We start from the raw sequence: 15,493 nt of genomic DNA on the forward strand, positions 1-15,493 counted from the left end.
ATGTATGTTTTTCCTAATGAATGTTATGAATATTTTTGTTCCTTAAATATTGTCATTTTTTCCTTTTTCACACAACAGAGCGAGCTGAGTATTTTTACGAAGTACCAGACAAAACCTCAGTTGTTTGGTGGCGATGAAAAGGAAAAGAGTTCATTTAATTTTGGTGTTGGAAAGCTCAAGAATGTCTTGGAGCAGTTTGAAGTGAATAAGAAAAAAATAAAGGACAAACATGACAGGTATGCAAGAATCCATTACAAACTGTGATTATGAAGGCAGCTGGCATTCTCATAGCAAAAACAACCGGTAATATGACCAAGCTGCACATTCCTGCAGGAAAGGTGTCATTTATGTTTGTAGATGTTCTCTGGAAGATATCACAGGCTGGAGAGTGTTATACTTACAATGTAGATTTATATAACACTTCTATCACTAAACCATAAGGAAGTGTAAAGATTTTACCTGAATTTACCTTCATCTTTCAGCAGATTTTGTTCCATGCAGATTCCTCATAAAATCCATATTTCTCTACATTCAAAGGGCTGTGTTGTGAGTGATCAAATGGCTCAATGCATCAGTATTTACATATAGAATAAAGAAGGAGATTGCTAGGGACATTTGTGTGGAACTGAATAGGATTATAATTACATGTTTAAAAATTTTACACCTATACCATTTTTATTTTGTATGCAAGATGATTAGCGCTGTATTTTCTGCTGAGATCACCTTCATTTCCTAATAAGCTCTTTATCATATACTAAAGATGCTCAGGTACATGCTAATCCCATCAGGTTTTGTTGAGCAAAGTAAGGGCTTCAGTCTCCAGTACAAAGAGTGACAAGTTCTCCAAAGGCTGAGAAATAATTCCTAGCTCTGTGTATTTCATTAAAAAAAAAAGAGAGAAAATATGAAAAATGAGTCGTAGGTGAACTACGTTTTGAGGAAAGCCTTTAATCAAACCAGATTTGTATGTCACTGACTTTCTCCTGAGATATTTTTAAAGGTCTCTGATAATACAAAATTTGAAATTCTAGTTCCTATTAAGTGAGAGTAAGGATTGTATATGTGTGAATAAAGGGATGTGCAAATATTGAATTTTAAATGTTTACGCAAAGTTCTGAATTCTGTTTTGTTCATTCTGTGAATCAGTTTTGGTTTTCCATAAGTTCCAAAGAAAATATTTTTTAAAAGATGCCATCTGCACAGCATTATTACTCTTGTGTCACAGCGCGCAGCACAAGCCACCCCTGGCTCAAAGTTTTTTGATCCTCTGAGACAGTGGATAATGCCTGAGCCTTCCCTTTATTGCCCAGTTGCACAATACTTGCTGCCACTACCTCACCCGCCAGAACCTTCTAGTCAGTTCCTTCTCGGCTATAGTCATCCAGTGAGTTGAATTACAGGTAAGTATAATTGTCCCTCTCAGAGGAGAGAATATGTTCTGGTAAGTACAGTATCTGTCCAAGTGTTTTTAAAGAAGTGTTGTAATTTGTAAAGTGAAGTGATTCCACAATGGACTTGCAGCCTTATTTAAACTCAGGAACTTGGCAAAATCAAGGGCACAGTAACATTGTCAATTCATGGTTTTCAAGTCATTCTAGGATGCCCGTGGTACTAAAATGTGTCCTGAAGTCCAGCCTTCCTTCAATCAGTGTAACTATCCTGGAGTGTATTGTATGCGATCAGATCTTCTGCCTCTCACTGGAGTAGGAGAAGTTTGCTATCAAAAGGAACCAATTTTGGAACAATGTTTTCATCACATTTCTAGATCCCTTTTGTTAGGAAGAGAAATAACTAGGCAAACAAAAGGAAGGCCTATAAAGATTCTACCTAATCTATTTTAGGTTTTAACATAGCACTGACCTATCAACCTAGAACCTGAGTGAGCTCCTTGCTGAACCTCTAAGTGCAGGGAGAGAGAGGGGGAGGCGTAATATCCCCAGTGGAACTTCAGCAAGTGATGTAGAGTTGTGTATATATTGCAAGGGGAAAGCTCATTCCAAGAATTAGACAATTTTTATAGTAATAATCATCACCATTGTAAAGTTAAATATGATAATGTATCAAGTTGTATCCCCACCAGTTTGACTATTGCAAGGACCCTCCTCTTTTCCCTAACAATAGAACTATTTCAGTGCACCTACCTAGCCATAGGTTATTAGATTCTGCCTCCCCTGCCCTTTTGGATGCTGCAGTTTGAGTCCATAGATGACCAATCCAAAGTGATCTGAAACCTCAGAAAGGGAGACAAGGCAGCTGTTTGCTTAGCAACAGTCTTTGCATTTTGCCCTTGATAGGTTAATCATGAAAAGCATATGAATTCTGATTGGCTAGCACACATCAAAGAGGTAGATTACTTTACAGAAAACACATTCAGTCATTCAGATGAAAGGCCTTTGTCACCCTCTGTTACAGTTCTTCCTGACACTGGCCTTGTCTACACTGAAGATTTTCTGAAATTTTCCTACAATTGCTTCAGCACTGTTGCTGCTCTAGTGTAGACCATCTGCAGGCATTTCACATCATCTTGTGTAGTCCTATTCTGAGCTGACAGCATGTTGGTAAAAATGCTAATAACCAGTCTACACTTCCCACCATTGCTAGCATCTCTGGAGTTGTACCAGTGCTAAAGCAAGAGTGGGAGGATTTTTAAAAAATCTTTGTCAGAGGTAAGGCCACTGAGGTTTTTCTAATGAAAGTAAGGTGATTTTAAGGGGTGAAGGACAAAGTCTCTTATTCTGCATTATGTCTTGCATTGTTTCATGCCTCATGATCCCCCTAAGCTTTCTCATTTCTGATTGTTTCAGTATTGTTTGCATACCTATTTTATGGTCTCTGTGCTTCCATTTTAGTGAAGTTTTAAGCACCTTTATTTCCAGTGTCAAAGAAAGCATTCAGGGGGTAAGTAAATCCAAATGCCAAGTTGTAGCCTTTATCTAAAATTGAATTGTGGTTCTGCATTAAACTGTGTCCGTAGAGCATGAGCTCAGCTCCTGTGACACTACAGTTTTCAGATCAATAAGGTGAGTTACCCTTTACAATTCTCTTAGATTGGGAGACTCTTAAGAGCACACAAAGAATGAATACAGTGACCACAAACACAATTACAAGTAAAAAATCTTGTTTGTATAATAAGTTACATGCACATACCGATCTACGCAACCTGAGAGAGCCCAGCAATAGCTAATGCCATATTCATACTCACATCCCCAGAGCTATTACAGAGTCTGGTGGATCTCTCAACGGGTGATCATGATACAAGGGTAGTTCCTGCTGAGGTCTTCTCTTGGAGTCTTCCCACCCTCTCCCTACCAGGAAACTGCTTGTTGTTCTGACTATGCCTAACACCTTGTGCATATGCATGGGGGTTCCAACCACTTTTTATCTATGTGTACTTCCACATCCCATACATTTTGCGATGCCCCACTTTCCAGAGGTCGTTCTCTTAGTTCCCCTTTTTCCTATTTACATGTAACCTTTCTGCCCATTTGAGTTGGCAGCAACAAGGGCCGGGTTCAGTATTTAGGGGTTCCATTTTAATAATGCAATGCAAAACCGGCTCGAGCCTCCACCCAGTGACCTGGGACAATTACATACCACCCCCGGGCACATTTAAGAGGCAATACTTTTTCTCTTGCAAGCACAGTTTTAGTGTAGCAAAATCATTTTAATAAAGGGGGGAAACAATGCAGCATTATGTTGGGGAAACACCACAAACAGGATTTATAACACAATCCATGAGCAAAAGACCCACCCCCAAGTAAGTTTGGCAATATCCTTTTCCCGTCAGGGTCTTAAGTCCAACAACCCAAAAGATCATCCCAAAAGTCCAACATCCCAAAAGTCTCTGTCCCTGGTCAGTGCAGCCTCAGAGTTCAAAAGTTTGTTTGCAGAGTTTTACACATACCCCAAACCTGGGTGGAAATGCGGGGGGTGCGGGGGGGAGAAGGAGCACACAGGGTGTTAAGGGGCACTTTATGTGGTCCAAGGCCAACTGCCCCACCTCTCCATGGGGTTCTAATGCAGCCTTCACCACGAGCCGCTCCACTTTGCCAGCTGCTTAGCAATATATCTTCAGGCTCCCCAGCTAGTTAATACAGCACTCAGTGATTTCAGCTCTTAGTAATTTTAGCTCTTTAGTGATTTCTGCTTGTAGTAGGAGAGCCCCAGTGCTGGTGCACCATTAGCCCAAACTGAATTCAGCACAGCAGCCTGTAACTAGACTCTTAATGGAATTAAAATTAGCTCTAGTATTCAACAGTGGAGAGGGGAGGAGGCACAACTGGTGTTTTAGGCCCTCAAAAGGGGCCCACACCATCAGGTACAAATACCTGTACCCAGCCTCTCTCTCTAGTCACAGGGTTTTGGAACCCATGTCCCTTGTCTAGCGAGTGTATGTAGTTGATGGTGAGTCCCTTGTCATAAAACAGTTCCACTGGCTTTGATTTACATAATCAGGGTAACAACCCTTTATTCTTCCTGCCCCAATAACAGAGAAACTGGGGATCTCACAGCAGCCAAAGTGACTATTTGGGCAGCTGTGGGCTCATGCTAGGCGGGGTGGGTATGCCTATGCAAACAAGACCAGCCCCTGGAGTTCTTCTCCACAACTCACCACAATTCGCCACCAGATGTCAGGGTAGAGCTCATCCTGGCTCTGCTTACATACATATTATTGACATTCACGTAAACAGGTGCCAGCTCATGCCAAAGCACCAGGCCAATTCACTTGTATATCAGTATAGATTAAAATGATTGTTAATTGTATAAGAATGTATTTGGTGTTTAAACTTCATAAAAACTATTGGATATTACGTGCATTGTATTTAACTTATATGTATCCTGTTATAATGTTTATATTGTATATACCCTGGTAATGAAATAACCCATCAAATGAGAAAGAAGCTGTGTGTAATGCAAAGGAAGAACTTTAGCACTAATTTGTGCACATTTGAAGGCTAGTGGTCGTATATAAGTATCAGAGATCAAAGACTCTAAATGCACTCCTGTCTCTCCACCAACCAAAGAAAGAGGCCACATGGGTGGTGACCCTGTCAGCTTGTTTTCTGTGAGAAGAAGCAATAAGTTATGGATTCAGGGAAAGATCCTGCATCTCTAGACTGTTTAGGCTCTTACAGGGAAGGGTACCAGATACAAAGCAGAGATCCTAAGAGACAATCTGGGTATTCTGAAAAGACTTTTGGGAAATTGTAAGTTTTATATCACTGCCACCATTTGGAATTGTACACTGTGACTCACCTGTACATATATTTTACCTGCTTTAACCTCTCAATAGCGCTCCTTTCCTTTTCTTAGCTAATACACCTATAGTTTGCTTGCTATAGAATTGGCTGGCAGTGTTGTCTGTGGTGTGAGATCTAGAATGCAACTTGGCCTAAGTGAGTGACTGGTCTCTTGGGACTGGGAATAACCTGGAATATTTATGATTTTTGGTATAAGAGACTATCACTAAGTCCAATTTGGGTGGCAAGATAGACTGGAGAGTCTAAGGGGATTGTCTGTGGCTCCAAGGTAAGACTGGTACAGTGATCCAGGAGTTCACATTTTGTATTGTCTTGGTGAAATCTAATTATAGAACACATCATCCATTTGGGATGTCTGTCCTGTTTTTCACAGCTTGCCCTGCGGTGGGCACTCATGTTCGTGAGCCACTTCCCTCTTTTTCCATATCTGCACTTCCACATCCCATGAATTTTGGGGTACCCCGCTTGTCAGAGGTTGTTTATTAATTCCCCTTTTTCTTATTAACATTTACATAAACATGTTCTCATGGTAACCTGCAGTCAGAGCAAAATTTTCTGTGATGTTACAATCAGGTGTCTTGCGGGATGAACAGATACATTGTGGCTTATTTTCCTGTAATATTACCTATTGGCACACCTTTTACAGTAATCTTACAGTTTTATTGGCATAGGGTCAGTCTTACGTCATCCAATCATATCAAGTCTCCTTAGGCTTGAGGCCTAGTTTGGCTAAACTGAAATCTTACAGAACTTAACCTGTAGGCCTTGCATTACAGCCGTACTTTACTTATATACCTAATACACACTCGTCACTCCTAAATACTTGTCAGTCTTATACTCCTATAATCCTACCATTTAAATCTAATAATCACACATTGATTACATACGAAATGACGTTTGAGTGAACCATAACAATAGATCATACAATTAAATGAATTAATTAGCTACAAAGTTCAAAATAAAGAGGTTAGAAATATTGCAGTGCATTAATTTTATTTTTAGTTTAATGCAATGATTACCTTTTTGAATGACATTTTAAACTATAAATAAATACTCCTTTTTGATGCATTCCATTCAGTTTTCACAATTTATTGCAAATACTGTAATGCAAGTGAATAGATGACAGACCATGAATTTTCTTAATTGTCTTGATTTTTGCAGTTGCAAATATGCTTGAACAAGTTTGAAGGAAGTTTGGATTCAAGAAATAAATCCATTTTGGATGGCTTGGAAGCCATTTCTAAGACCTGTAAGCACTTGCTATATTTCTGTTAATAGCAGAGGACATTGTCAAACTGCCGAAGTTAGTGTGTTTTCTCCAAGCTGGGAGATAAGACTAGTAGTGCACTCTCACACCGCACAAGATCATGGATTTGTCTACACCAGTGTTTCTCAGACTGGGGTCACCGCTTGTGTAGGGAAAGCCCCTGGCAGGCCAGGCTGGTTTGTTTACCTGCCCCGTCCTCAGGTCCGGCTGATCGCACCCCCCACTGGCCGCAGTTCGCCACTGCAGGCCAATGGGAGCTGCTGGAGGTGGCAGCCAGTAAGTCAGTGATGAGCTGCCAAAATTGTAACAACTGATTCCCTCCTTACTCCACAAGGGGGTCATAGCCCACCCCCCGGGACTCCTGCCCCATCCACCCCCCTTCCCTGTACCCTGACTGCCCCCTGCTGCCCCATCCAACCCCTTCTCTCATTCCTGATGGCCCCCTGGGACCCCTGCCCCATCCAACCACTCCTTCTCTCTGTCCCCTGACTGCCCCTGGAACTCTTGCCCCTGACTGTCTCCCACCGCCCCATCCAACCCTTGATCCTTTCTGACTGTCCCACCAGGATCCTTGCCCCTATTCAATCCCCCTGTTCCCTGTCCTCTGACTGCCCCAACCCCTATCCACCCCCCTCCAACCCTCAAACTGCCCTGCCCTCTCTCCAACACCCTCTCCCTGCCCTCTTATCGCGCTACCTGGACGTGGCTGGTGGCACTACAGTCCGGCTGCAGCTGGAGCTGGGAACCCAGGGACATGAGGTTGGGACAGGAGTCGCGTGGCTGGAGCCCAGGGACGGGGGGAATGGAGTTGGAGGGCCCCGGCCGGAGCCAGGAGATGCGGGGCCGGGGCAGGAGTCACACGGCCGGAGCCAGAGGGCCGTGGCCGGAGCCGGGCAGCCAGGGATACAGGGACACAGCTGGAGCCGGGCAGCCGGGGACAGGCAGGGCCACGGCCGGAGACCAGCCAGGGCGCATGGCCCTCCTCGTTCTCTCTACCCCTACCTCAGCTCTGTCTTCCTGGGCCTGAGCGGGAAGCCTGCTTGCTTCTCAGCCCTCCCAAGCTTCCCGTGCAAACAGCTGATTCTCAGGAAGCAGTGGGGGAGGAGAAGCTGGACAGAGAATTCATGGGAGGAGGTGCAGGCAGAGCTGAGGTGAGCTGGGGCCGCAGCAGGGAGCGCTTGTTAAATTTAAATGCCCTTTTAGAACCGGTTGTCCCACATGGGACAACCAGTTCTAATAGGGCTTCTAAATTTAACAACCAGTTCCAGCACACCATTGCAGTAAGTCCCTCGGCCCACACCGCTTCCTGCAGCCTCCATTGGCCTGGAGCAGCGAACCGCGGCCAGTGGGAGCTGGGATCGGCCCGATCTGCGGACGGGGCAGGTAAACAAACTGGCCTGGCCTGCCAGGGGCTTTCCCTACACAAGTGGCGTTCCAAGTTGGGGAAACACTGGTCTATACTCATGACTATACTTTCCCTTACCAGTATTTGCCATCCATGCACATTGTTTATTGCGTGTCAAGCAGAGTTCTGAAATGTTGTGTTTTTCAACAGACAACCACTATGCACATCTTTGGCTCTGTGTAGATGATGATCGTTATTAGAATACTTGGAGCACTAATGACCCTTATAATTAAGGTTACCTGAACATTACATTCTGAGCACCCATTTTCAGGTTTTCACAACTTTCTCAAACTTTTCATCTACCAGAATTAAAATTTCCAGGCCTAGTCTCTGCTTGAAGTTTTTGGGGTTTTTTAAGTTTGAGGGGGAAATCGTAGTCATTTCTGAGTATGAGACAAATGGAAATATACTTTCCCCATCATAAGAAAAATGTTTACAGCCCTGTTTGAATATACCTAGCCCTGATGTGGTTGGAAGTAGAAGGTCATTATAAGGAAGAGTGCTTTGGAATGTTCCAGAGAAAATTCAGTCCAGTGTGGCTGAGCTCTGAGCCTGTGAAAAGTCCCACTTGGTGATCATGCAGTAGTTTTTAATGCTAGCAGTGTTTGTAACAAACAACCTGACAATGTTCCAAAGAGACCTGTGTTCCACTGGGTGTGCCTGGGAGGGCAGCTTTGCTACATACTAGAAAGTTAAAAGTGAAGTAAAGATTTTGCATTGGGTGTAGCATAGCTTTGTAGGAGCCCAGCTTCATTTACTGTGTAGCAAAGAGTGGATTAAGGAAGACAGGGTTCTGAAAGACACTCTTGTCTTCTTCATTATGACCCTCTAAAGGTGAACGAGAGAGAGTCTAATTCATTCTTTACACAGTGAAGTGTCCATTGGCTTGCACAGCTGGAAAACTGTGGGTTTGATTCTTGTTTACATGAAAATCCTTTTACATTGCTTCGGTAATATTAAGGGGCCCTGAAGGGGCCCTAGTATAAATGAGAATCAGCCCATTGTATCAGCCCAGAAAGCTTGCACTACATTGAAAATGTAATGTTTTCAGTGGCTGCAGCTGCCCATGACATAGGAATGCTCTGTAGGAGCCTTTGCCTCACTCACTGTACCTCTTGTATAGAAATTATTTCCATGCTTTCTGTTTTTCTGGTAGTCCCAGAGTAATGTCAAGCAGCAGAATATGCTACTCCTATTTTACCTAAGGTTTTAGAAAGGTTTAAATGATTCATTTACATTATGAAAGTGTACATCACATGGTGTGCACATTCCATACACAAAGGAAAAACGCAGTCCCCATCCCAAAAGCAAAAGAAAGAGCCAGGGAAAGGGACATGTCATACAAACAAGCAAGGTGAAGACTGGCACAGTCCTCTTAGCTCCTTATAGTTTAACATAGGAACTAGTTGCCCCATCTCTGGTTGATTGTTAATTCTTGACCTAACCCTCTACAGATCCATAATTTCTTTAATATATTGTCATGAACTGGATGAAGCCTTGTTATGGGTTGAGTTAAAACATTGTTCAAACTGATGTGTGTACGAGCTCGTCAGTTAAGTTAGCTGTAAGAGACAGTTAAGGGACCACACTTCAAACAAACACCTACTAGAGTCTGCCCAGAAACTAGCACTGGATGGGCCGAGGGTTCCACTAGGTGTTGTGACAGGACAGGGGTGTGTGAGAACACTCACAGACTGAGATCAGACAAGAACAATGGGAGAAGCAGAGGCAAAAAGTAAGAAAGCCCATCAGTAGCCTGTGAATACAGTATGACCCTGGGAAAAGCGAGAGAGAAAACCTTTGGATCTATGGGCTAAAGACATTAGGGGCTACAAGTTAATCATAGAATATCAGGGTTGAAAGAGACCTCAGGAGGATCTAGTCCAACCCCCTGCTCAAAGCAGGACCAGTCCCCAACTAAATCATCCCAGCCAGGGCTTTGTCAAGCCTGACCTTAAAAACCTCTAAGGAAGGAGATACCACCACCTCCCAAGGGAACCCATTCCAGTGCTTCACCACCCTCCTAGTGAAAAAGTTTTTCCTAATATCCTACTTAACCTCCCCCACTGCAACTTGAGACCATTACTCCTTGTTCTGTCATCTGCCACCGCTGAGAACAGCCGAGCTCCGTCCTCTTTGGAACCCCCTTTCAGGTAGTTGAAGGCTGCTATCAAATCCCCCCTCACTCTTTTCTTCTGCAGACTAAATAACCCCAGTTCCCTCAGCCTCTCCTCATAAGACATGTGCTCCAGCCCCCTAGTCATTTTTGTTCACACACACACACACACACACACACACACACACACACACGTGTCTCTCTCTAATTTATCCACATCCTTTCTGTAGTGGGAGACCCAAAATTGGACACAGTACTCCAGCTGTGGCCTCACCAGTGCCAAGTAGAGGGGAATAATCACTTCCCTTGATCTGCTGGCAATGGCCCTACGAATACAGCCCAATATGTCATTAGAGTTTTTGGCAGCAAGGGCACACTGCTGACTCTCATCCAGCTTCTCATCCACTGTAATTCCCAGATCCTTTTCTGTAGAACTGCTGCTTAGCCAGTCAGTCCCTAGCCTGTAGCAGTGCATGGGATTCTTCCATCCTAAATGCAGGACTCTGCACTTGTCCTTGTTGAACCTCATGAGATTTCTTTTGGCCCAATCCTTCAATTTGTCTAGGTCACTCTGGACCCTGTCCCTACCCTCCAGCATATCTACCTCTCCCTCCAGCTTAGTCTCATCTGTGACCTTGCTGAGGGTGCAATCCATCCTATCATCTAGATCATTAATGAAGATGTTGAACAAAACTGGCCCCAGGACCAGCTCCTGGGGCACTCTGCGTGATACCAGCTGCCAACTAGACATTGAGCCGTGGATCACTACCCGTTGAGCCAACGATCTAACCAGCTTTCTATCCACCTTATAGTCCATTCATCCTATCCATACTTCTTTAACTTGCTGGCAAGAATACTGTGGGAGACTGTATCAAAAGCTTTGCTAAAGTCAAGGTATATCACGTCCGCCACTTTCCCCATATCCACAGAGCCAATTATTACATCATAGAAGGCAATCAAGTTGGTCAGGCATGACTTGCCCCTAGTGAATCCATGCTGACTGTTCCTGATCACCTTCCTCTCCTCCAAGTGCTTCAGAATGGATTCCTTGAAGACCTGCTTCCTGATCTTTCTGGGGAGTGAAGTGAGGCTGACCGGTCTGTAGTTCCCTGTGGCGTGTGTTTAGATTAGAAACATTTCGTTCTATATAGAAGAATGGAGTTTTGGTATAAGATTGTATAGGATTTTTCATCTGCACACTTATTTTGCTTTGGCACGTATTAGGCATTAGTAATAGTGTTAAGACTAATTATTGTGGTGTGGGGGAAACGACTTTATGTCCTATATTGGTGACCCTGAAGATTTCAGCTGGCCAGTCACTATGATTGTGTAGCACAGCAAAGCATTTCATTTAACCCCCCGGGGAAGAATCAAGCAGTATTTTATTCATATTTACAAATTAAAGAGTAAATGCAGTTTTTATTAATTTCCTTGTTTAGTGCAAGAGACTGCTCAGTCCCGCTATGAATCAGTGCTGAATGCTCTAACAGACAAAAGCCAACCTGAGCAGATATTACTGGAGATGGAGAGGAGACTTGCAGCTGTAAGTTCAGAAATTCATCTGTTGTGCTGAATCTGGGTCCTGAATTTCTCCCGTTTCTTAAAAAATACTAATGAAATATTAGATTATGCCTTCCTATGATAGATTATGAAGATGAAAGTTACCACTCTAATGGAGGAAAATATGTATATTAAAATGCTAATTCTAGGCTAACTCTGCCATCTAGTAATCGCGCATTACGCTGCCCTGCAGGGATCCAAACCGAGGTGTTGATCATGATCTTTCGTTCGCCAGGATAGCAGGTGCCAGTCCCAGAGTGCTGTCAGTGTGGTGGTGGCCGCATTTCCCAATGCTGTGGGAGCTGTTCTCTGGATGGGCCTGGCTTCTGGCAGCTTGGAGAATGCTGGTGCAGTATGTCTCCGATAAAGAGGGATGGGCATGCTTCTCGTGGAAAGTCAGGTCAAACAGGGCCTCAGGGAGAGAACAAGGGACTTAGAGGGAGCAAAATATGACTTGTCATACAGATGCAAGATTGAAATGTCAGACTTTAAGCTGCCTAGATGGAGCTGGATTCCCAGAAGGGCCCCACAGTGTATGTTTTTGGCAAACAATAAGCCACAGGAGGAAGTGGTATGTTGTCTTCATGAAGATAGGGAGACACCACCGTGAATTAGAAATTCACCCCACCCAAAGAAATGTTATCACCATATTGCTTTTTGAAAACATGGCTCTGCACAGAAACATCCCAACTACTGATACTTGGGTTGATAGGAAAGCTAAGTGGACCATCTAAGATTTAATACTAAAGGGGTTTTGGTTTGAATGTTACTATTGGAGTTTTTAGTGTTTGTTGCCTAATTTTTCTACTCTGCTGACTACTTTCCCCAGAAAGATATGGAGATTTTAGATGTGAAATCCAACTTGCAGTTACTGAAGGAGAGTGTGGAACTACTGACATCTCAGCAGAATAAGCAACATCAGAAGCTATGTGAACAGTTAAATCACCTACCATTTCCCAACATTTTAGCTGAACTGCAGACATTCATTTCCACTTCCAGATCTCCCAGCTGCATAAAGGATAATGCATCCCAGACGTCTCCAGATATATTACAGGACCTCTATCTCACCAGTCAAGAAAAAGCATGCTGTCAGTGCTATCAGAGTATGAGGGTTTGCAGAACGAGTTCCTTTCAGACTCAGCCGCACACCATGACAATGGCAAATAGACATGGAAATTCCCAAATGAGGAATCACATAGCTAAAGATGATGCAAACAGGACTGATTTAAACACAGTTGCTGGAAGGGAGGTCAGTCTCACTACTACAGCTTTACAAGGCAAAGAAAACATGACTATACAAGAGACGAAGTCTGGTTTAGAAAAGCAACCTTCTGCTAACAATCCACCTTGTGCCTGCTGCTCCAACACTGACGTTTTTGGGGATAGTCATGAGAAACATCAGCTGCTTACTCAAGAAATATCTCAAGCCACACCGCTGAGGATGGTAATCAGGAAAGACTCTAAGGGAATCAAAACTATGACTCCTTCACAACAAAATCAGAGCCAACTTTGCCAACCTCCTGCACAAAACAATATGGCTGGAAGAGACAAAGACTTTGCCACAGACAACGTGATGCATATCACAGTTGTAGGAAACAGACTAAAAAAAGAAAAGTCCAAAAAACTCCGCCGGAGTAAATTAACAGTGAGGAAAAGAATCTACGTTGCTAAGAAAAAAGGAGACCTTTCCAAGTGTCCTGACAGTGGTCTGAATCAAAAAATGACCAGCAGGTGGATGGAGTTGGAGGATTCCAGAAAAAATTACTCTCCCACAGATACAGTTACACTTCATTCAGAGAACTCAGGCCCAGGGTCTTCAGCTCCCAGTCACCAAAAGCTAAGCAGGGCCCAAAACAGGAAGAAAGAAAACTCCTTGCCAGTGCTTCACTCCCATGAAAACCTGGAACGGCTTGCAGCCAAGAGGAAGGGAATATTGGAAAGTAAGAGGAGAGTGGATATTTGCACTACCAAAGGGACTCTCTGTTTCTGGGATTGCTCTCCCAGGGAGACTGACATAAAGGATGAAAAACAGATGAGCTGGTTCACTCTCCCAAGCACCATGGCTTCTAATAAGTCATGTCTTTCTTTCGCCCCTGTCCAGCATAAGAATCCAACATTTTGCTCCTTAGTTTTTGATAGTGATTATTCTGATTGACATTTTCAGTTTGATTTTCCTGATGTATAACAGAAGTGTGGCTGGTTCAATCTGTTTTTTTCCTTTAGGTCTGTTGGCTTTTTAATTTCTCAGGTCTGTCACGCTTTAGACATGGCACATAACTGAGCATGTGGCACCTTGGAGCCGTGTATGGAGGGATAAGGCTTTTTCATACACAAGGCACCCCCCTCTGGCAATATACAAGATGTACTCAGACCTAAACTACATTGACGTGTCATTGGCAAGCTTTGGGTATTGTAAATGAGAATATATTGCTATATTCTGTCCAGGGGCAAGGATTCCCATTCACCTGGGAAAGCTGTTGTGCTCCTTATTATTTTTATATTTTGGTGTCTCCCTGCTCTTAGCAGAAATGCCATTGTTCTCTAATTGTTGTCATCTTTGCTTAGCAGAAGAGGCTCTGTGATGCTTGCCTAAATTTCTACTAGCGCGAACCCTGCTAGCAGGCTATGGGGCACAGAAACACAGCTGAGTCTGTTGTTACTGTATCTGGAAGTGGAATCTATTTAAAACTTTTTAAGACATGTCTGTGGCCTAGGACTTTCATTCCAGTTTTTCATTCTTTCTCTTTAGAGTGGTTCAGATGGCTAAGGACTGAATCCTGGTCCCACTGAAATGAATGGGAATTCTTATGATTGACTTCACACAATTAAGATTAGCCCCAGATCTTTTGCCCTATTCTGGGTAAAAGTACCTTTTGTGTGAAAAAAAAAAACCCTAATATCTTGTTGCGTTCACCAAATACAGCATTTCTTCTCCTTCCGGGCTTATTTCTCTGGTCACTTTCTTCAATTTCAGCCTCTTTTTTTTTTCTCATCTGCATCTCTTAGCTAATCAGGAATTTGGTCTTGTGTGTTTCTAGTGTATTAGGGCCTCAAAGAAAAGCCTAGAAAGGTGGCACTCATAAAACAAAATGCCCAGAAAGACCCTTGGTTCTGTCTGTTTTTGTTTAAAAGACTGAAGTATTTCTGGTTAACAGTGATTTCAAATTAATAGGTTTTAAGGTCAGAAGGGACCATTAGAACCACCAGTTCTGAGCTCCAGCATGACACAGGCCATAGAACTCCACCCGGGGAATCCTGCCTCAGCTCCTAGGGTGATGGGACTCCTCCAGCAGCTCCTTTAGAAAGGCGTCCAGCCTCGAGTTTAAGTTTTGATCACTTCAGATAATTTTATTCTATTTGATTTCAGAATCAGGTTTGCTCTGACAAATGAAACACTTCAATATATCAGAAAGAGATCTGCTGTCATGAATATAAACGGCCTCATTTTGTCATTCCAAAATAAAAAGACCTTGTTTATCTGTTACTTGATTATCAAGTCATTTCTTCATTAATGTCAGATTTCTGTGTAACGATTTCAGGGGAAAGGCTCATATGTGCTTGTATTGCTGTGGGTTAACAGGCAGATGCTGTTTAGCTAGTTTGTCTCCTACAGATGATATAATTGGGATAATTAGTTTTATTCAGCTTGTCTGATATTTAACGAAGAGGGATAACATCACTTTTTATAACTCTGTAATGTCAGATTCTGTGTTAATGCTCTTTGGTGAACATGACAGGTGACATTTTCAATCAGTGTGGCAGCATCGTCTGAGGAACTAACATGTCTCAGAGAGCGACAGCAACACAAAAGATTAAGTGAGTCTCCAAGATGCGAGTGCTGTAGTGGGGCGGGAATGCACACCTTGTGGTCATATGCACCGTAC

General features: G+C 43.2%; 1 protein-coding gene across 2 annotated transcripts in view; it reads left to right on the plus strand.

The window, feature by feature from the left end:
• IHO1 (interactor of HORMAD1 1) overlaps window positions 1–15,067 on the plus strand; it is a 52,668-nt gene extending 37,601 nt beyond the window's left edge. Inside the window, exons 3-7 of one of the 2 annotated variants that reach the window (XM_032772620.1) lie at window positions 79–236; window positions 2,850–2,898; window positions 6,423–6,510; window positions 11,489–11,592; window positions 12,439–15,067. In XM_032772620.1, the coding sequence (XP_032628511.1) occupies window positions 79–236; window positions 2,850–2,898; window positions 6,423–6,510; window positions 11,489–11,592; window positions 12,439–13,764 (1,725 nt within the window). In that variant the 3' untranslated portion in view covers window positions 13,765–15,067. The remainder of the gene's footprint in view (window positions 1–78; window positions 237–2,849; window positions 2,899–6,422; window positions 6,511–11,488; window positions 11,593–12,438) is intronic. The other variant, XM_032772621.1, reaches the window with a different exon arrangement.
• Window positions 15,068–15,493: the final 426 nt, after the last annotated feature.

Source organism: Chelonoidis abingdonii, chromosome 17, assembly GCF_003597395.2.
Source record: "Chelonoidis abingdonii isolate Lonesome George chromosome 17, CheloAbing_2.0, whole genome shotgun sequence".
Lineage (NCBI taxonomy): Eukaryota > Metazoa > Chordata > Testudines > Testudinidae > Chelonoidis > Chelonoidis abingdonii.